The 21713-nt window shown below is 35.3% G+C and overlaps 2 protein-coding genes across 2 annotated transcripts; one reads left to right on the top strand and one right to left on the bottom strand.

The window, feature by feature from the left end:
- Window positions 1-839: 839 nt before the first annotated feature.
- LOC110713074 lies at window positions 840-2382 on the bottom strand. Its single transcript, XM_021891537.1, has 4 exons — window positions 2310-2382; window positions 2153-2223; window positions 1525-1761; window positions 840-1388 (listed from the first exon to the last, which is right to left on the bottom strand). Exons 1-4 carry the CDS (start codon window positions 2380-2382, stop codon window positions 840-842), a joined length of 930 nt encoding a protein of 309 aa, XP_021747229.1.
- Window positions 2383-7272: 4890 nt separating this feature from the next.
- LOC110713055 lies at window positions 7273-10401 on the top strand. The gene is made up of 2 exons (XM_021891519.1): window positions 7273-7425; window positions 8782-10401. The coding sequence occupies exon 2, from the start codon at window positions 8884-8886 to the stop codon at window positions 9988-9990; it is 1107 nt and encodes a 368-aa protein (XP_021747211.1). The 5' UTR covers window positions 7273-7425; window positions 8782-8883; the 3' UTR covers window positions 9991-10401.
- Window positions 10402-21713: the final 11312 nt, after the last annotated feature.

The raw sequence follows: 21713 nt of genomic DNA, 5'->3' as shown, positions 1-21713 counted from the left end.
ACTTTAGAGGGCGTTTTGCTAAAAGAATCCGGAATGTCGTCTTGTTAAGAAAGAATCGGTGAACCAGTGAAGGATCCCACGCGTAAGAACGCAGATTAATAATAGAGCAAAACATGAGTCGGAACATCCGACCCACCGTAAGAATGTTTGAATTGTCCTGGTCCCCTTGGAGCCCAATCATCTTCAACTATGCGAACCTGAGAGCCAGAGCCAACTTTCCAAGCAATACCCTTGGCAATAGTGTCCATGCCAATCTGCAATCCACGACAACCCCAAGAGGATCTCGGAATCCTACTTGAAGGTAAAGAGAAAAGAGATGGATACTTGAATTGGCCAATAAAACCTTCAAAACTAATAGTTGGGGATGATGATGAATGTGCCAACACTGCCTAGCTAACATGGCCGAATTGAAACACTCCAAACTGCAAATACCTAGACCTTCTAGTCCCTTAGGGAGATGAAGCAGAGAAACAGACCGTAGAGCTAAACCCTTGGTTGTAGTCAAGGAACGCCACCAGAAGTGAGCTAGCATGTTAACAACATGATGACAAATCGACGACGGAACCTTGAAAACTGACAAAATGTGAATGAAGGAGGCAACTAAAACCGAATTGATGATGACTAATTTTGCGGCAGCCAAAAGGGGAGAACATTAAAAACCGAGAGCCGCTGAGACACCTTGTCCACTAGAAATTGAAACTCATAAACCTTTTTACGTCCCAAATCTACTAGAAAACGAGATAGGATCCCAAATTGTCAGTGCTCCGAAGACGTAAGCAGCTAGCTAGATGATCTCGGTAGTTAGAGGGAGTATTTGGACTAAACTTGACAAAAAACATCTACAAATTAATCATTTGACCAGACATAGCAATAAACTCCTGCAACAAATCTAGAACCTGATCATAAGCCGAAGGAGAAACCTGAAAAAACAACAACGAATCATCTGCAAGGAACAAGTGTGAGATGGAAGGAGCTCCTCGAGAGATACGAATCCCATGAAAAAGTGCTTGCTCCTCCGCCTTATGCAACATAATAGAAAGAACATCCATGCAAAGAACAAACAGATATGAAGAAAGAGGATCGCCTTGTCGAAGACCACATTGAGGCTTGAAGCTCGGCGAAGGATTCCCATTGAACAAAACCTGATACGACACTGTGGAAACACATTGTTGAATAATGTGAATCCAATATGAAGGAAAACCAAACAACCGCAAAACCCGGAATACGAAATCCCAACGGACATGGTCATAAGCCTTGTTCATGTCCAACTTTAAAGCTGCATAAAAGCGTTTTCTAGCTTTTGAAGCATTCATAAAAGCAAGAAGCTCGTGAGCTATTAAGCCATTGTTTGATATAAGCCTCTCCGAAACAAAGGCATTTTGGAAATTCTAAAACCAATGAGGGAAGCACCAAACGAAGACGGCTGGTAAGACACTTAGCTATGCACTTATACAGGACATTGCAAAGGCCAATGGGGCGAAATTGAGACACTGCCTCGGGACATTTAACTTTAGGAAGCAATACCAGAAAAGTACGATTCCACTCTTTCAGAATATAATCATGAGCAAAGAAAAACTGCACCGTAGTAACCACCGAAGAGCCCACCACCTGCCAGTGAGACTTAAAGAAAGCTGAAGAGAAACCATCAGGGCCAGAAGATTTGTTATCATCTATGTCGAACATAGCTTCCTGAATCTCTTGAGGAGAAAACAGAACCAGTAACTGATTTTGTTGCTCTGTAGACAGTGAAGGTAGCTGCAACTAATCCCACCAAGGGGAATTTGAGCCTAAAGAGGAATCTGAAACTGAATACAAATCCTTATAAAAGGAAAGAGTCAGGGACCTAATTCCTGCTGAATCAGTAATCCAACTTCCGCCCGTGTCTTTTAAACAATGAATCACATTATGTCGACAACGAGCTTGAACAAAAAGAAAAGAGTAGATGAGAGTGATTCTCTCCTTGTGCATCCCACCTGATCTTAGCCATTGATGTCATTAAAGAAAAGTTGCATGTGCCTCTGCAATCTTTTCCTCCCTAGTATTGTGAAAGAGACATCGATCAACCCTATTACCTAGATTACTCGCTGACCGAGTAACCTCAGAAACCAAGGTTTTCTAATTAATACCCCAAACCCCTCGATTAGAAACACACCAGTCCAACAACTTCTTTCGAATAATAGACAATTTTCGAGACAAAGAATACATTGGAGAACCAATAAAATTCTGGGACATAATGGAACAAACACTAGAGCAAACCTACCTAGCTGTTAAGCACCAATTCTCTATCCTAGACGGACGAGAGTTGAGACCTCTGACTCGTATCGAGTCAGATAAAACAATGGCAGCATGATCTGAAAATAAAATTGGTTGATGTTGTACCATTGTTTCTGGATAATCATTAAACCAAGAGGGAGAGGTGTATGCCCTATCCAGTCTTTCAAAGATCGGGTCTGAATTGGTCCTATTATTGGTCCAAGTAAAATGTGGTCCCGAAAAAGGACCATCCACCAAATCTAAGTTCAAGCGCCAATTAATAAAGTCCAGTCTACCCAGAATTGAACCGTTACCCCCAACCTTATCCGAAAGGTATTCGCCCAGATTAAAATCCCCTATCAAAACCACGTTTGGGGTAGAAGCTAAAATATCAGAAACGGTTCGCCAAACATCCAACCTATGAGTTACGTGCGGAGCACCATACACAAACAAGAGATGTTTAATTGCATCACCCACTACAAATTTACATAGAATTACATTTGGAGAGGTATATACAGGAACCAGCACCATGGGTGCAAACCAAAAAACAAACAACCCAGACATCTACACCGCAAGAACCCAAAAAAAAAGATAAAGACGCTAGCTTTTGTTCTACTGAATTTACAGAGAACATAGTTTCCATAAGAAAACCATCATCCAAATCAAAGTGCAGACTAGTGAAATAATATAAGGAATTTTAGGGGGGTCCGCTTGTCCTAGGCCCCTACAATTCCAAGCTGCTACTTTCATCGGCCACCGAGCCCGCCGAAGACACATTGGAGGAGTTCGAAAATGAGACACCCTTACGCTTTTTATAAGAGACAAGGCAGGTCGAAGTAGTAGAAACTAGATCGTGAAATCCTTGTTCAACATTTAAATCTGAAAGAAGGAAACAAAGGGTGACCCAATTCTCTGTAAAGAAACTCTAGAAAAGAACCTTTTGAAAGGAGGTTTCGGCTGTTTGAGATGATAGGCCTTGGCTTGGTACTGTCGATAATTATTATGCTCTAGGAGGGGATTTGATCCTTTAGCCAAGTGAGGATTGATTGCTGGAAACCTATTTGGGAAAGGTAAGAGTTTTCGGTAGTGTGAGCAAAGTGGCCTATCAACAAAGTCACGGCGGGAATGGTACTTATTTCTATTAGGTGTTGGTTTTTTGTGGGTTGGAAGTAATGATGGTTTCGGTTTGATGCTTGCAGAAGTTGATATTGATTCAGGGGTTGTTTTCCTCTTCTTAGAGGAAATGAGGGGAAGAGAATCAAGCTCAATGGTTCTTTTTTTGTTGACATTTGACAAGTAACAGGATGCGGTGGTAAGGCCAAATTCCTAGAAACAGAATAGAGATTCACTCTACTAGTTCTTATTTGAGAGGCAATGCCCAAGAGGCTTAATGGATAAACCATCAATAAGACCAGTGTTGAGCCTTTTGGTTTTGATGGACAAATTGACAAACTCGACTAATGAATGTTTTGAGTCTTTGGTGAATAAAGGATTCAAGCAAAGTTCGTTCCGGAGTAGGAACTTGGATGCGGAGTAGCATTCTCTAAAAAGCCTCGTGCAAATCTCACGTTCTAGTTTTAATTGTGAGCACTCAATATTATAAAGTCGGAAAGGAACTCAATGACTTATGTTAAAAAGACTACTGGAATAAAAGTTAGTTTTAAAAGATAATTTCTTAAAGAAAAGATAATTTGTAAAAGTTTTAATAAAGATAATTATCGAAGATAATTATCTAGTTGTTTTAATAAATAATAAATTTATCTTTTCAAATAAAATCTTTTTAAACAAACTTTTGATAATCTTTTTAAACAAATATTTGATAAGGATAGCAAGCGGTTTTTCTGTGTGAAAATCTTTATACGGCTAATGATTATCAAGTTGTTTAAGATAGTGGACTAATTAGATAAGGCTAGGAAACCTCTTCATGATTACCATCTGTCAAGATAACTCCACAAGTTGTTAGTGGGTTGTTGGCATGTGGACGTGATTATAGTGGAGGTTAATGACTAAGCCTTCTCTATAAATACTCATGCAAACTATCTCAGAAAGATATAACTCTTGAGCATAAAAATTCCAGTAGCCTTCTAATAACATAAAGAGAGTTATTATCCTTCTTATATTCTTGAGTGCAATAGGTATTTGTAATCACAGATTGTATACAAGTACTTTGGGGTTGGGATTGTGAGTTTGTAAGGTGAGGTTAAGGAAGCTTCGTTGCTGAAGTCTTCTGTGAGGGTTGGGAACAAGTTCCTAATTTGGGGAACTTGTTAACGGGTTTGAATCTTCACTTGTACAGAGTTTGATTACATAGTGGAAATTTAGAAAAGCCTATATCTTCTCTCGTCATTATTTCATTTAGTTAAATTCCGCAAAAAGTTTTTAGATTTCACCGCAAATACAATTCACCCCCCCTCTTGTATTAGCCAGTTAGACTTTCAGTTGGTATCAGAGCGGGAACTCAGAACACGCAGGCAACCCTGTTGAGTAAGTTCCTGGAAAATGGCTTACACAGAGGAAAAGGAATTCGGGAGTACATCCATTCAAAGGCCTCCATACTTCAATGGCAAATTTTATCCTTATTGGAAGGATAAGATGGAAATCTTTATCCAAGCAGAGAATTATCAGGTATGGCGGATTTTACAAGTAGGAGATTACGAAATTACGAAAACAAATGCTAATAATGAGGTAATCCCTAAACCTATGGATGAGTATGAAAAAACTGATTTTGAAAAACTTGAAATGAATGCTACTGCCAAAAAATTTTTAATTTGGGGACTTGGACCCGATGAACATACTCGTGTCAAAGGGTGCAAGTCCGCAAAGGAAATTTGGGATCTTCTGGAAGTTACACATGAAGGAACGTCAGATGTTAAACGTTCCAAAATAGACATTCTTTTGTCTCAGTATGAGCGCTTTGAAATGGGAAACAAAGAATCCATTAAAGACATGTTTACTCGATTTAAAAGTATTACTAACGAACTAACGTGTCTTGGCAAGATAATTCCTATAGATGAGCAGGTCAGAAAAGTCTTAAGAAGTCTTCCAGACAATGACAGATGGAGAGCAAAGGTTGCAGCGGTGCAGGAATCAAAAGACTTCACCAAGTTCAATCTGGAACAACTTGCGGGTTCCCTCATTACTCACGAGATCCAGTCGAACAATCGGACTCAGGAGACTGTCAAAAGTCAAGGGCTAGCATTAAGAGCTAATGAAGAATCCGAAGAGAAGTCTGACATCGATGAAGAAGAAGCTGCAATGTTGGTGAGAAGGCTGAAAAAATTCTACCGTAACAACAAGTTTTTAGACAAGAAGAAAGGATACAGTAAAAGAAATCAGGAACCCAAAGCCAAGTCTTCTTGTCACAAATGTGGAAGCACCAACCACTTCATCAAAGAGTGTCCATTATGGGAATCTGAGAAAGGCAAGGGAAAAGAAGCTGATCAAAGCAGAAATTCCAAGCCTAACTTTTCTAAAACAAATTTCAGGAAAGCAATGATTTCCACGTGGGGAGAATCAAGTTCCGAAGAAGAGGAACAGGAACACACAGACGATGAAGTAGCCAATCTCTGTCTAATGGCAAAGCATGATGATGAGGTAGTCATTCAACCTAGTTATTTGAAATCTCTCTCAAAGGATAAATTAATCTCTTTATTGTTAGAAACCTTAGATGAATATAAAGAATTATGTGCAAAACTAAGGCAAGCCGAAAAGGCAACTGGAATTTGTAGAGATCATGTTAAGTATCTGAATAGCTTAAGAAATGATGTTCAAGGCAGATTCTTTGAATTGTTAGATAAAAATATTATGCTAAAAGAATCCCTTGAAAGAGTCAAGAGTGAGAATATCATGCTGAATATTGAATTGACTCAATATAAAATGTTGTGTACTAACATTGATTCTTGCAGGTCTACTGAAGTTCCTTTAATCATGTTTAATAATGAACTAGAGCATGTTAAGAAAGAGATAAAGGAAACCAATGATAAAAATGAGAAACTAGAAAAGGACCTAGAAATTGCAAGAAAAAGTAAAAATACAGCAAGCACGGGTGTTCCCAAGTGGGTAAAGGAAGCTCAGACAAAAAGAACAGAAGGTCTAGGCTATGTTCATAAGAAGAAGTCCACTGGAAAGAAAAAGAAATATGTGAACTTACCTAGTGAGACCGTTTGTTCTTTTTGTGGTAAAAAGGAACATCGCAGTGAAGAATGTACTAAGAAAGCAAATCTGTACAATAAGAATGTGAACTATGTTTGGCAGAAGAAATCTGATTTAAATGTGTCAACACAGGAACCCATGAATGAAAGGGTTCCTGCTACTAACCCTTAATTTCTTTTGCAGGTCGCAGTGAGGGGGAACAACCAGTGGTACCTTGATAGCGGTTGTTCTAAGCACATGACAGGAGATGAATCCAGATTTCTCTCACTGACGGCCTATACAGGGGGAACAGTGACCTTTGGAGACAATAAGAAAGGCAACATTGTTGCTGTTGGCAAAGTAGGAAGGTCAAGTTCCCATGCAATTGACAATGTATTTTTTCGAGGGTTTGAAGCATAATCTACTCAGTATATCTCAGCTTTGTGATAAAGGAAACTCTGTAAGCTTTTCTTCTGAAAAATGCAAAATCATCAACAATAACACTGGAAAAATCGTTTTGGAAGGAACTCGTAAAGGGAACACGTATACCGTGGATCTTAACAAAGTTCCAAAATACAATCTATCCTGTTTAAGTGTTATTGAGGATGATCCACTTCTATGGCATAGACGTTTTGGACATGTTAGTCTTTCATTGCTTGACAAATTAAGGTCAAAGGACTTGGTAATCGGATTACCTTCTATCAAATTCCTAAATGACAAAATTTGTGAAGCTTGCATCAAAGGAAAGCATGTTCGATCATCATTTAAATCAAAGAAAATGGTAAGCACCACAAAACCATTGGAACTCATTCATATGGATTTGTGTGGCCCCGTTAGAATTCAAAGTAGAAGTGGAAAAATATATGTCTTAGTTCTTGTGGATGATTATTCTAGATTTACATGGGTCATATTCTTACATAGTAAAGATGAAACTTTTGATATGTTTATGACTTTCTTGAAAAAGGGCTTAATTAGGCTAGATTTTATTTCTACTGAATGTCAAATTGCTGATATATTAACTAAGCCTTTAAGCAGAGACAAGTTTGAAAAGATGCGTGTGGAATTGGGGATGCTACGGCTAAAGTGATTTTTGTTTGGAACCCCTAAGGTAAAATCGGATGTAACTAACAATGCTATGCTCAATCTTGTGTGCATAACACAGCTGAAATTACCCAGGGAAAAGATTTGTGAAGTATTGAAAAGTCACTTATACATACTTTTAATATGTTAAAAATATTGAGCCATGTTGTTTCAAGTTCCCTTTTCATCATTCTTTATTCTCTGTATTATGATCACGTAAATTATCATCATAATTTACAATCCATTTGCACTTACCATTTTTTTATATTGTTAATTTGTTTTCCTTCCTATTATTATCTTTTTTGCCTTCCTTATTTTTTTTATCTTTTATTCTTATCTTTTATTCATATTTTTATCTTTTTTTTCCTCCTTATTTTCCTTTGTTCAGTTCTGCTTTTATTTGTTACGTAAGATAAGAAGCATGTATATCAACTCCTTAACTTACGATTTTATTTTATCAACATTGAATTAGATGAGTGCAATTATTTCACCAAATTAAATCCTACTACCTCTAAAACTACTCCACTACCTCACCTTTTAAACCGTCATTTTTCTTTCTCACTCCTCCCAATTAAACTCTTCTTCTTCTTTTCACTCCACCTTCACCTATCAAATCAATTAAACTCCCCATAAACTCCCATAACCAGCCTCACTCTCTCTCCTTCCTATTCACACTATTCATCTTCTCCTTCCCTTCATTTTACCTTCAACACCATGAAAACCAACCGAAACACCACCCCAAAAACCCGATCACCACCATCCAAACCCTCCTCAAACACGGGGTCTCCACAACCGGTGCCAATTGCGATGGTGCATCCATCTGCTCAGCCAAAGAGGAAGGCTAAGGTTGTGAAGGGCGGCGACAGGAAACGGCGCGCAACCACCAAATTCCCATCATGGAATTACACTCTCGGATATCACATCAACTATGATTGGTGTGTGGCGAGTAAGTTCACTGAATTTACTTCTTTAATTGATTATCAAAAATGGACTCACTTGTTCCAGAATTGTTCTCATTACCCTGTTTATCCTAAACTTATTTATGAGTTCAAAAATACCTTTCAATGTGATAATGGTGTGTGCTCGGCCGTAGTTAATGATATTCCAATTTCGATTGATGCCAATTATCTTGGAAATCTATTTCAAGTTCCTGTTAAAGGCCATTGTTCTTATTTAAAGCACAAACAATCTGTAAATATTGGCCATAATGATGAATGCAAAATCCTTCAATTTATTGGAGGAAATCCGAAAGTGAAAACTACTCACCATCATGCCCTAACACCCCTTCATAAGCTACTGTTTACCTTCACCTGGAAGGGTATAGTACCCCGTTTACAAAAACGGAGTACCGTATCACTCTTGGATGCCTCCCTCATATTCTGTCTTGCATGCAAAATACAGATTAATTTCCCTGCTCTAATGATTGAACACTTGAATTTTTATGCTCAAAAGACCACAATTCCATATGGCTCTTTCCTTACTGTGTTGGTCAAATCTTTTGGTATTGATGTTGAATGTGAATCCCCAACATATCTCAAACCCGATAATATCCTCTCTGAACAATCATTACTTAGACTGAGTCTTAGGCTTACAAATGGCAAAGTATGTTTTGTGCCTCGGAAAGGAGGGGAGAAAAAGAAAGGGAAAGGGAAAGAAGCTGAGGAAGAATGTGACGCAAGTGATGAGGAGGGCAGTGACCAGGGTAGTGAGGTTGCTAGTGAGGGTGCTACCACCTCCAGTGATTCTGAGGGAGATAAGGAAGAAGAAAAAAGTTCTAACGGAGAGAAAAACAAAGAAAAAATACTTGAGGGAGATGTGCAAGGAGAAAAACAGGAAGATTCTGAGGGGGAACATAAGGAAGTTTCTGAGGGGGAAGCTCGAAAATCTGACTCACATGAGGGGCAGGGAACTGATCAAAGTGAGGGGGAACATACCACAGACTCTGAGAGCACAGCTGGACCACCTGTCATTCCTGTGTTTACAGGGGGCCTTAGAAGAAGTAAGAGGAATGTGGTCAAGCCTGCCCTTTCTACTACACACCCTGTGACTGTAGAAACCATCAGCTCCTCAGACAAATCTGATCCCACCTTCAAACCTACCCAAGTCCCCTTTGCCATTGAACCCTCTTCTATTCCTGTCTCATCTACTAGGCAGCCTCCTCATTCACCTTCTCCTCCTCCATTTCAGCCTACTGGCTTTGCTGCTTTCTCTGGAACTCGTGTGTTTGTTTATGATTTTCAACAGGTTAAAGCAGATATGGAGAAGTTGACTACTCTGGTGAGCAAGAAACTGGAGGAAATGGCCTCGGAATTGCTTTCTCTTAAAGGCCAGGTGCAGGCTCTGGCAGAATCTCAAGCAACCGGATTTGCAGGCGTGGAGGCAAAGCTTGCACAGGCTGAAGGCAAGTTTAGTGAAGGCAACAAGGAGATCTTGGAAACTATCAACAAAGTAGCCTTTGAGGAAGTCGAGGAAGACTCTATTGATCCCACAAATCCAACCCTTGATCCTACCAATGCAGCCTCTTAAATCCTTGATTGCACTTATTCTAATTTCATATGTTGAACAATTTTATTTTGGTTTTGTTTAATCTCTCTGAACTTTGGTTTGTACGCCTTTATCCTTTGCTACATTCTCTATGTTCCTCTTCTATTTCCTAAATCGGAACTTGGCTCGTATTTTTCATATGATTGTGTGTGTTTGCTGATAATTTGGTACCTAACTTATTTTTGCCTTGCATTATTTGAGCTCACTATTCCCTACGTAGTCTAGTGGGAGTATAGCAAAATGTTTTTTTTTCAATCTTTTGATAATGCCAAAAGGGGGAAAAGACAAACTTCATGGCGGCTAAAGTGTTTACCAAGGAACTCACACATCGAAGGTACAAACTTTTGCTAAGTTCAGTTTTTAAAGTCTTTGTTAATTTTTCTTTTGCTCAGTTTTTTTTAAAAAAAAAAAAAAAAAAAAAAAAAAAAACTTTTTAATATTTTTCTAAGTTCTTTAATTGTTTTTTTTTGTTTTCATGCCTTACTTTAAATTTTTGTTGCATGCCTGGATGATTTTATTTACCTAAGTTTGTCAATGTTTGTCATCATCAAAAAGGGGGAATTTGTTGAGCCTTTTGGTTTTGATGGACAAATTGACAAACTCGACTAATGAATGTTTTGAGTCTTTGGTGAATAAAGGATTCAAGCAAAGTTCGTTCCGGAGTAGGAACTTGGATGCGGAGTAGCATTCTCTAAAAAGCCTCGTGCAAATCTCACGTTCTAGTTTTAATTGTGAGCACTCAATATTATAAAGTCGGAAAGGAACTCAATGACTTATGTTAAAAAGACTACTGGAATAAAAGTTAGTTTTAAAAGATAATTTCTTAAAGAAAAGATAATTTGTAAAAGTTTTAATAAAGATAATTATCGAAGATAATTATCTAGTTGTTTTAATAAATAATAAATTTATCTTTTCAAATAAAATCTTTTTAAACAAACTTTTGATAATCTTTTTAAACAAATATTTGATAAGGATAGCAAGCGGTTTTTCTGTGTGAAAATCTTTATACGGCTAATGATTATCAAGTTGTTTAAGATAGTGGACTAATTAGATAAGGCTAGGAAACCTCTTCATGATTACCATCTGTCAAGATAACTCCACAAGTTGTTAGTGGGTTGTTGGCATGTGGACGTGATTATAGTGGAGGTTAATGACTAAGCCTTCTCTATAAATACTCATGCAAACTATCTCAGAAAGATATAACTCTTGAGCATAAAAATTCCAGTAGCCTTCTAATAACATAAAGAGAGTTATTATCCTTCTTATATTCTTGAGTGCAATAGGTATTTGTAATCACAGATTGTATACAAGTACTTTGGGGTTGGGATTGTGAGTTTGTAAGGTGAGGTTAAGGAAGCTTCGTTGCTGAAGTCTTCTGTGAGAGTTGGGAACAAGTTCCTAATTTGGGGAACTTGTTAACGGGTTTGAATCTTCACTTGTACAGAGTTTGATTACATAGTGGAAATTTAGAAAAGCCTATATCTTCTCTCGTCATTATTTCATTTAGTTAAATTCCGCAAAAAGTTTTTAGATTTCACCGCAAATACAATTCACCCCCCCTCTTGTATTAGCCAGTTAGACTTTCAACCAGATACACAAGGATTCAATCTACAAACATTTTTCTTATGTCCAACTTTTTTACACTTTGAGCAGAAAATAAACATATTCACATAACGAATATTGATCCATTTAGGCTTTGAGTTTCCACAGTCTAGATAGAAGCCTGGCAACAACGGCTTAAAGACAGGAATTTGCAGTTTTGCTCTAACTGAACATCTTAGTGATCCAGGAAGGAAATCATCAGTACTAAGCAATTTACCAACAAGGTTAAGCATTGGTTTAACGACACTTATCTCACAATAATCCAGAGGAGGGGTGTTGATCGGAATTGGGGTTTTGTGTGTAAGGAAGGAGAAAGTCAGGCTAATTGAGGAACAAGTAATTGAGCTTTATAATAAACCTTTGATTTCTTTGAAAAAAGGAAAAGAAAATGGTGATTGCTACTGGTATACGGTGGACAAAGGATGAAGATGACTAGATTTCTAGAGAGGGAAGCTCTCTTTTACAGAGGGAGAACTTTTTAAGTAAGTTAAGATTATTATGTATTTAAGATATGTTACCACATGCATGTATACTATTATTACTAAAAGCTCTTTAAGAAACTAGCTCAATTTATACTTGGGTATAAATCATATAATAACAGTATTTATAGTATATTTAAAATTAACATGATTTTCATATGTATATGTTCATATAGGTTCAAATTCATTGTATATAATAATTAACAAAAAATAAAGATAAATATATCGTTAAATTATGTTCATATTTTATATACTAATGTTCTTTTTAAGTGTACTAAATGTTCATTTTTAAAGTATTGTATGTTAATTTTTTTTTTTAGAGAACACAAATTCGATTGTAAATATTTTAACTCTAAAAATTTAAATATCCACCTTAAATCTAATCTTGGTTCAGTACAGAGACAATAATTATCGATCTATAACATAAAAGATTAGGAATCGCAAATGCAAAATTGATAAAAATCAACAATTTTACAACATTCACATATTTAAAAAAAAAAAAAAAAAAAAAAAAAAACTAAAAATTGCCTCAAGTTTCACGATTGTGACGATGATGATGATGATGGAGAATGCTACAACGGTGATGAATTGGAGAATATCCAAATTAGAAGGGCAAAGACTATAAAGATTGAAGGAAAGTGAGGTAAGAAAGAAAATTAACTTATAAAAAAAAGGAAAAAAAAAAAAAAAAAAAAAAAAAAAGAGGAGAGAGAAAATTACAGATTGAGAAGAAAACATAGGAGATAGAAAATATATATAGAAGTATAAAAGAAGAAGAGAGAGAGAGTTAAGATATAAAGAAGGGGAAAAAACGTGTCCAAATGAGGTTCCATACAAAAACCAATTAATTTTGTAGTTGTGTAAATTATGTTGATTATGAATTTATCCTCATCTATTGTTAGGTTTTCAAGGTTTATATCTATTATGTGATCATTTAGTTTAGTGCATGATAGGAAAAAAAAAAAAAAAAAAGTTTTATGTAATAATCTTGCTGAATTTCAATATATTGCAAAGTATTACAGAGTAGTTAGTAAAATTTTGAGTGTGTGTTCATCATAAAATTTAAGTCAAAATATAACTACACTAATTGACTTAATTTATTTGAGCCTCGATTTGGAGAGAACCATCAACCAATAGACAATTATTTCATTGATTCATCAAACCAGATGCAAGAGGATGTTATATTATTGTAACTATATTATATAACAAATTAAATGAGATTTGATGAATGTTGACATGTTTGTGTTTTCTCCCACCCATATTTGTAACACCCTTATAATTTTATGCTTTTATAAATCATTTTCTCGAATATGAAAAACCAATAAAGAGAATTACAAAAGTATTACTACCCGTTGATAAACATTTGATCGGCTCTTCAGTTTTTTGCAGTGGAAAAACTAACAACTAATATTATAAAACATTATTCAAAATACTTAGGAGCCGTTTGGTTCGCTGTAATGAGGAAAGGGAATGAGAATGATTACCTTTGTTGGTGTTTGTTTTCCCTTTTTTGTCATTCCCATTCCCTCTTTTTATTTTTGGGTTTAACCAAAATCCTCCTAATCTCATTCCCCACCCCCTACCTTTCCCATTCCCTTTCCCCAACCACCACCATACCCCATCAGCTAGATGCACCTCGCCGGAACTTGTTGTACCTCGCCGAAACTCGCTTCACCTCGCCGGATGCTCGCCGGCCTTCCTCCGGCCCTTCGCTGCCCCTCCTCCCACCCGAAAACCCTTCTCCCGACCCTCGTGTAACCCTTAAAAACCCTCCCCTCCACCGGAACAACGGGTTGCACCTCACCAAGTCGGAGGAGGGGCGGCGAACAACCGTCGAAATTACGGCCCAACCCTTAATGTTGCTGGGGAAGTTTGATAGCTGCATTTTGGTCGGGATTCGGTGGGGATTGCTGAGATCTAGGTCGAGGGCGAGAAGGGTTCCGTTGTGGATTGTTGTTCGACGGACCTCACCAAGTTGGGGGAGGGGCGGCGAAGGTCGGAGGAGGAACGGCCGGTTCCAGTATGGTGTTGGTTGGGCGTCGTGGTGGCTGGAGAAGGTGGAAACTAATGAAGGAAGGGGTGCAATGGTTATGATGTGGTGGTTCTATGGTGGTTTCATTCCATTCTCCTCCATTCTCACCAAACAACACCCTAAATTCTTAGGGTTTCATTCCAATCTCCTCCATTCCCATTCTGCATTCCATTTCGATTCCCTTGTGCGAACCAAACGGCCCCTCAAAGTTTTTTAAAAGTCCTTAAAGTCCCACAAACATAAAATAAATTAAGTTCATCGACATAGTCCTTAAAACAAACATAATAAAAATCTAAACCAAATATAATCCAGATCAAACTGAAATAATCCAACAATAAACCAATAGATATTCAAACCAAATGAAATAGATGGAACCCTCCACTCAAATCCCCCTTGTGAATATGACATCATTAATCACTTGCAAATGACAAAACCTTGACCTAAATGACGATTGCCCACCAACAACACAAGTGTGGAATTGGGTCGTCACAAGGCCAATTAAGGAATTGGTCATGACCAACAACAAAGTACACACAATTAGCAAAGTTGAATACATATATGTTAAGAAGGCAACCTAAACCTAACATGCAACATTCCAAAGTAAATAGTTGGTCACATGCAAGAATAATCAAGAATATAGTCCATGCTTTAAAATTACTAAATCAAGACACTTTACTTTACTAGAACTATAATTAGAAATTTTGCACTTTCCTTTAATAAAACTACTATTATTATAAATGGTATAAGCAATGAAATAGTTTAATGCTTTGTTCATTGGGGATTAACAAAGAACGATTCATAAATCTGAATCCAATGCTATTAGTAAGGTGTAACTATTATGGAAGTGACTGAAATTCCAAGTGCTTTTAATGAGAATGTAAGCTGTATCATCATGCAACCTGTAGGAGTCTTGGGTTACCACCAAGTAATACTCCCCCCTTATGTTAATGCTTAATCTTTTTTCACTTTAAGCAATTACTAACTTGAAATAGACATAAAAGCCATAGTTAAACAACAAGACAAAACATGCTCATCACAAAGGATTTTATTTTTATCTTGATTAACAATTAGTGAACATAGAACGTATTCATGACTCTAAACTTTCCTTATTTACTAGCGAGTTGAAAAAGATTACTAACATGCTTAACTATTAATAAATGTCATAAAAGACATATCCTTTCCTTCCTTGTAGTTAAATTCAAGATTAATAACATGAATGAACATAAACTTGATACTACTTGACATAAATTACTATTATGGAAATAATTCATGCAACATTCTTAAAAACATATATTAAACTTTCTTCATGTTTTCATATTAAATCCATACAAACATATTATGAACATGTCAGATATGTATTAACCTTCCTTCTATTATTCTTGCATATTCAAATCATACAAACATATTTTCTATCATGTATTCCATACATGCAAATATCCTATAGCATGTATGTACCTTGAGTAGGTAATATAATGCTCCACTTTTGCACTTAGAAATCACTTAGGGAATACTCTCCTTCTAAATAACAAGAGGAACAGAATTAATCACCTATTATTTGAATTTAGAGCAACTAATTAAATTTTTAAAACCTCTTACACATGTTGGAAAATTAACACTCTATGATTAGAAATCATATTTTAATTCTAGAGACAAAACCTAATTTAAAATTTTAAAATTCCATACTTTAGGGTATTAAAATCCACTTTAAAATTCATAATACCAATCTGAAATTTATTTAACATAACCAGAAAATACTACCATTAAATTTCAGTTTTTTAATACTTGCAAAAGTTTTTATTTATATTAACATGTTGATATTAATTTAACAATTTAAAAACAAAGGGAGAAGGGGCAGCCACGGCTAGGCTAGTGGCGCACGATGGCAGTCGACTTGCAGGCACCGGTGGCTAGTGGTCCGGCCTGATGGCCCGATTTTGGTTCGGTTAGGGTTTAAATTTTGCACCAAGAATAAATATATAAATTACCTTGAAAAATAAAAGTTATGGTTTAATAATACATACCTTTGGTGGGGATTAAAGTTATGGTTTAGTAAAGGGGCATATACACTAGGCTAATTTAGAGAAGTCCTAAAAAGTTTAGAAAAGCTTATAATTGATTATCATTTTTTTAAAAGTGGAAATAGATGGAGCTTTTTTCAAACTAGGAAACTATTTGCCTAAAACTATTTTAGATACTTTTCCTCTTCTATAAGTAAATACATTTAATAAATTACTAAATATATTTCTTATTAATTAAAATACTTTTATATTCTAAAATTTCTCATAAATACGTTATAAATATTAAAAATAATATTTATAATTACAGAAAAATACGAAGTATTATAATATTGCTATATATATACATCTTCTTTCTGAATTTTCATTGTTGAGGTTAAACCACTTGTTGGTTGACTAGAAGGCAGTTTCCTATCTGAGATGTAGACCTTAATTTCTTATGTAAGGTATAAGATTGGTAGTGGAGGGAAATAAAATTTATTAATCAAACAATGTGTGATAATCTTTCCCGTATTTGTCCGTTTCTCTTTCACTTTGATGTTACCATTACAACCCATGTCCTATGTATCAACTAACTACCATGGTAATCGAATAAAGACAAAGGCTTTGAGAGCAGTATGATGGGTAATCCATGTGTTAGGTCGATATATATATTTCTTCCGTTTTTTTAGTTCTAACGGTGTGACTAGTATTATTTACACACTTTACTTTGACATTCTTAGATAAATTTTACTTAAGAGTAAACATAGTACACTTTACTTTGACATTCTTTGGTTACTTAAGAATATCCATAGTCATATAAGATCTTACTTTCTTCGTTCATTAATGTTCTTCCTACTTACTATTCATGTAGTCAAACTTTTAAAAAATTTTACCACCTATTGTGATTTGTATATAATGAAAAACATTATCATTTGGATCTTCTTAGAATTGTTTTAACTTGAATATTCACAATATCAATTTTTTATAATTTTTACTTAAATGGAACTAAAAATATTTACGATCAAAGATGTTTGTCGGAGATTGCACAAAATGAATGTAAGAAGAACATTAACGAATGAAGGGAGTATCAGATTCGTCTTAACGTATATTTTCATAATATCAACATTTTATAATTTTTACTTAATTATAGTTAAAGAAATTAATGTTTAAAAATGTGCATAGTGTAGCAACTAAAAAAGAAGGAAATATATTTTTGTAGCATAATGTGATTATATCAGTGAGGCGCCTTTATTGCATTCAGGATTGCCTAGGACATTACTTCCCATTTGGTGGGTACAGGAGATAGGTTCACAAGTTCAATTTACAACTACAATAATTAGTTATTAAAAAGTCATAAATTCAATAAGTTTTGAGAAGTTAATTTCACGTGAAAGTAGCTCAAACAAAATGTAGAAGTCTGCCAAATGTAGATACAACCCAAAATTAAGCTTAAAATGCCCCCTCCCCCCACACACCCCCCCCCCCCCCCCCCAAAAAAAAAAAAAAAAAAACAAAAAAATCCTTCGAGGCTTTAACATTCCTAAAACAACAATTTTTCAATCAAATGCAATTGCTAGGGTCAAATTTAATAAATATATAAAAGAGGAATTTTTCGAGAGAATAAGAAGAGCCTCGTAGGAAATTGATTAATTATTAATTTTTATTTATTGTAATTATTAAAAATAAAGAAACTAAACTAACACTTCATATTTGTCTTAAATTACCTAAAATATCATATTTCATATACTTCCTCTATTCCTTTTTTATAATCTTATTGTGAAACTAAGCTAAAAATATAAAAGGTGGAATCAAATGAAATCTTTGTTGAGTGGATAATTTATGAGAAGATAGTGGGAGATTATTCTATTAAGGAAAGATTTTGTGATTGCATTTAATACCATTATCCTAACTCATCTAATATATGTAATTTGATTGGCTAATAACTATTCAAAAGGATTCTGTTTTTAACTTTACCAAATAAAATTTGTTATGGTAAGGGTATTTTTTAGTCCAAAAAATATTTTTAAAAGTAGTAAAGATTTTAAATGGAACTAACTTTTGGAATTGCTTGTTTCAAATTTTAGCCATTGCTTTGTAAAATTTTCGAAAAATTTCTAAAATTGAAATAAAGGTATATAATGCATTTTAGGGAGGTCATATGAGGAGGTTTAGAACCATTAAGTACCTTATATTCGGTCTCCAAATAACTTAAAAATAAGTTTTGTTGGAGTTTTAGAAATTGTTTAAAGTAAGTGTTTAGATTCAAAGTAGATGGTTTCAATCATTCATAGGGCCTAGTATCCCTATTAGATCCATGGTAAGCATATCGAGATGTTCTCTCACGGGATCCAAATTTGTTCAAAATGATAGAAACTTAAAGGTTATATTACACTGTTTTTGAGAAAATTTTGAAACTTAAATAAAGGTATTTGATGCTTCATAAAAGCATATGAAGAGGTTTTGAACCAATTAATACCTTATATTTAGGCACAAAAGGCCCTACAAGAAAGCTTAAGACCAAATTGTAAAAGTTTTGGAATAGGTGTTTAGAGACAAAGTAGGCAGTCTCAATCACTCTTAGGGCCTAATATGAACTTATTAGACCCATGATAAACATATCGAGGTGTTATCTCATTAGGTTCGAAATTGTTTCAAATGACCAAATTTAAAGGTTATTATGCACTGTTTATGAGATATTTTTGAAAAAATCTCGAAATTGAAATAAAGGTACTGAATGCTTAATAGGGTCATATTAGGATGTTTAGAACCATTTAATACCTTATATTTGGTCTCAAAAGGCCATAAAAATGAACATAGGATCAAATTATAGGAGTTTTGGAAATAGGTTGAAATGGTTTTTTAGAGTCAAAGTAGAAGGTTCCAATCACTTCTTGGGTCGAATATGACCCTACAAGAACCATGGTAAGCATATCAAGGTGTTATCTCACCAGATTCGAAATTGTTCAAAATGATAGAAATGTAAAGGTTATATTACACTGTTTTTAAAATACTTTCAAAAAATTTCAAAATTAAAATAAAGGTATTGAATGCTTCAAAAAATCATATGAAGAGGTTTAGAACCATTGAATACCTTGTATACCTTATATTCAGTCACAAAAGGCCATAAAAACGAGCTTAGGACCAAATTGTAGGAATCTTGAAATTAGGTTAAAATGGGTGTTTAGAGTTAAAGTATACGGTTCTAATCACTCCTAGGGCCTAATATGACCATATTGGACCTATGGTAAAAAAATCCACAAGGTTTGAAATTGTTCAAAATGACCAAATTTTGAAGGTTAATAACACATTGCTTTTTAGATATTTTCGAAAATTTCCTAATTAAATAAAGGTATTTGATGTTTCATAGGGTTATATGAGGAGGTTTTGAACCATTCAATACATATACTTGGTCTCAAAAGGTCCAAAGAAAAGAACTTAGACCTAAATTGTATTAGTTTTGAAAATAGGTTGACAGGAGCATTTAGTGTCAAAGTAGATGGTTTCAGTTACTGTTAAGGCCTACTTTGACCCTACCAGACCCATGGTAAACATATTGAAATGTTCTCTCATCGAGTTCGAAATTATTCAAAATGATCGAATGTTGAAAGTTATTATCATACATTGTTTTTGGAGATACTTTCGTAAAATTTCTGAAATTAAAATAAAGACAGTGAATGCTTCCTAGGGTCATATGAGGTTGTTTGAAACCATTCAATACCACATATTTAGTCTCCAAAGGCCCTTAAAATGAGACAATGATCCAATTGTAGGAGTTTTTGAAAATTGGTTGAAATGTGTGTTTAGAGTCAAAGTAGATGACTAGATGGTTCCATCACTTTTAGGGCTTGCTATGACCCCACAAGACTCATGGGAAGCATATATCAAGGTGCATCTCATCGTGTTTGTAATTCTGAATGTTGAAGATTATAATATAATATTTTTGAATAAATGTATGGAGTTATCCTAATGATATTATGTTTTCTCATAGTGTCATATGAGGAAGTTCAAAACCATTCAATATCTAATAATTGGTTTCTAAAGTCCGTAAAACATGTTTGGGCCCTAGGCATCTTGGAGTTATATGGTTAAAATATAGTTAGAGGTAAAGGTGGGCACGGGCTTGGCTGGCATGTGGGCGGCCCAAAACGGCACGACTTTCGGCGAGGCACGGCACGGCACGGCCCGGGGTGGTGGCACGGCACGGCACGGTGGCCGGCCGACGGGCCGTGGGCTGTGCCATGGACAGGATTTGCAATTTCTGACACGACATGGCACGAGCCCACCCCTTAGCCCGCGTGCCAGTCCGCCAGGCACGCCTTTATATATATATATTTATATATTTATATATAATTATAAAAATTATTACTTATAAAGTATAAACATTAAAAAAAAAAAAAGGCAAAGCACGGCGGCCCATGATAGGCCAGCATGCATGCCAGCCTAGCACGAGCCCACTTGGCACGTGGGCTGGCCTACGATTTTGACCGGCATGGCACGGAACGCTGACTTTGGCACGGTGGCCCGCCAGGCACGGCTCGGCACGGTGCCCACCTTTAGTTAGAGGTGATTGAGAGGGATCCTAAGTTCTCAAAGTTCGAAAAATCAAGTAGTGTTAACAAAGCCAAAAAAAAGAAGGATTCCATAACTGCGATCGTAGTATGATAACAATATAAATATTTTCAAAAAAACAAAAAATATTGATTAAAAATACTTTATCTAATAAGTAATAAATAAACTTAATTATATAATGAATTTTTTTCTTCATAATTTTAGTTCGATAGTTTCAAAATCATAATTAATGTCCATGCAATAATCCGAGGCATCACCCAGCCGTAAAACAATTTAATTTACAAATATCATAGAACTAAAAAATAAAGCACTTGATCCTGATGTATTTTTATTTCAGTAAAGAACTCACATGCTGAACATATTAGAAAATTATAAAGTTTCTATATGTAGTGAGAATATATCAAATAACTCGTGCAACGCACGAGCTTCAAATACTAGTTAAAAATAATTAGCAAAATTTAAGCCCGATAGCATTAGTATAAAATTATTCACCTAGAACAAAGTTTTCCCCAACCCACTCCAACTTATAAGCAAGAGTTTTGTGGTAATCAAGTTCAAAGTTCATGATCTATTGAATTTTCTTTTTGTGATAAACAAGTTCATTGGGTGACTTGAAATCCAAGAACTAGGAGTAATTTGATTTGCATTGCTTGAAATATGTAGTGGGCCTACGTTCAATGGACATATTCATGCCGGTGGAAGCACTACTTTTATCTCTTTATGGCCGTTAAGGCCCACCATAGATCACTCTACTATCATTCACATGCATGATGATTCATGATACAATCAACTGTATTTTTGTAAGTACTCTTAATTCTTCATAAACAATATCACATGCAAGAGTCAAATCATGTGTTTTTTCTTTGGTTTCATTTACAAAATAATAAAAGCCAATAAAATCTCCGCAAATTTGGGTTCTTAGTTTTGTATTGTTTTTAGGAAGGGTGAGTGAGAATGTCATTAGTTGAAAGCATGATAAAATGTTTCAACAAACGAATTAAAAGCGCGAGCTATACGCATGTATAA

This window comes from Chenopodium quinoa, unplaced genomic scaffold, assembly GCF_001683475.1.
Source record: "Chenopodium quinoa cultivar QQ74 unplaced genomic scaffold, ASM168347v1, whole genome shotgun sequence".
NCBI lineage: Eukaryota > Viridiplantae > Streptophyta > Magnoliopsida > Caryophyllales > Amaranthaceae > Chenopodium > Chenopodium quinoa.
The sequence above is the reverse complement of the archived record's forward strand: the minus strand, read 5'-3'. Positions and strand labels throughout refer to the sequence as shown.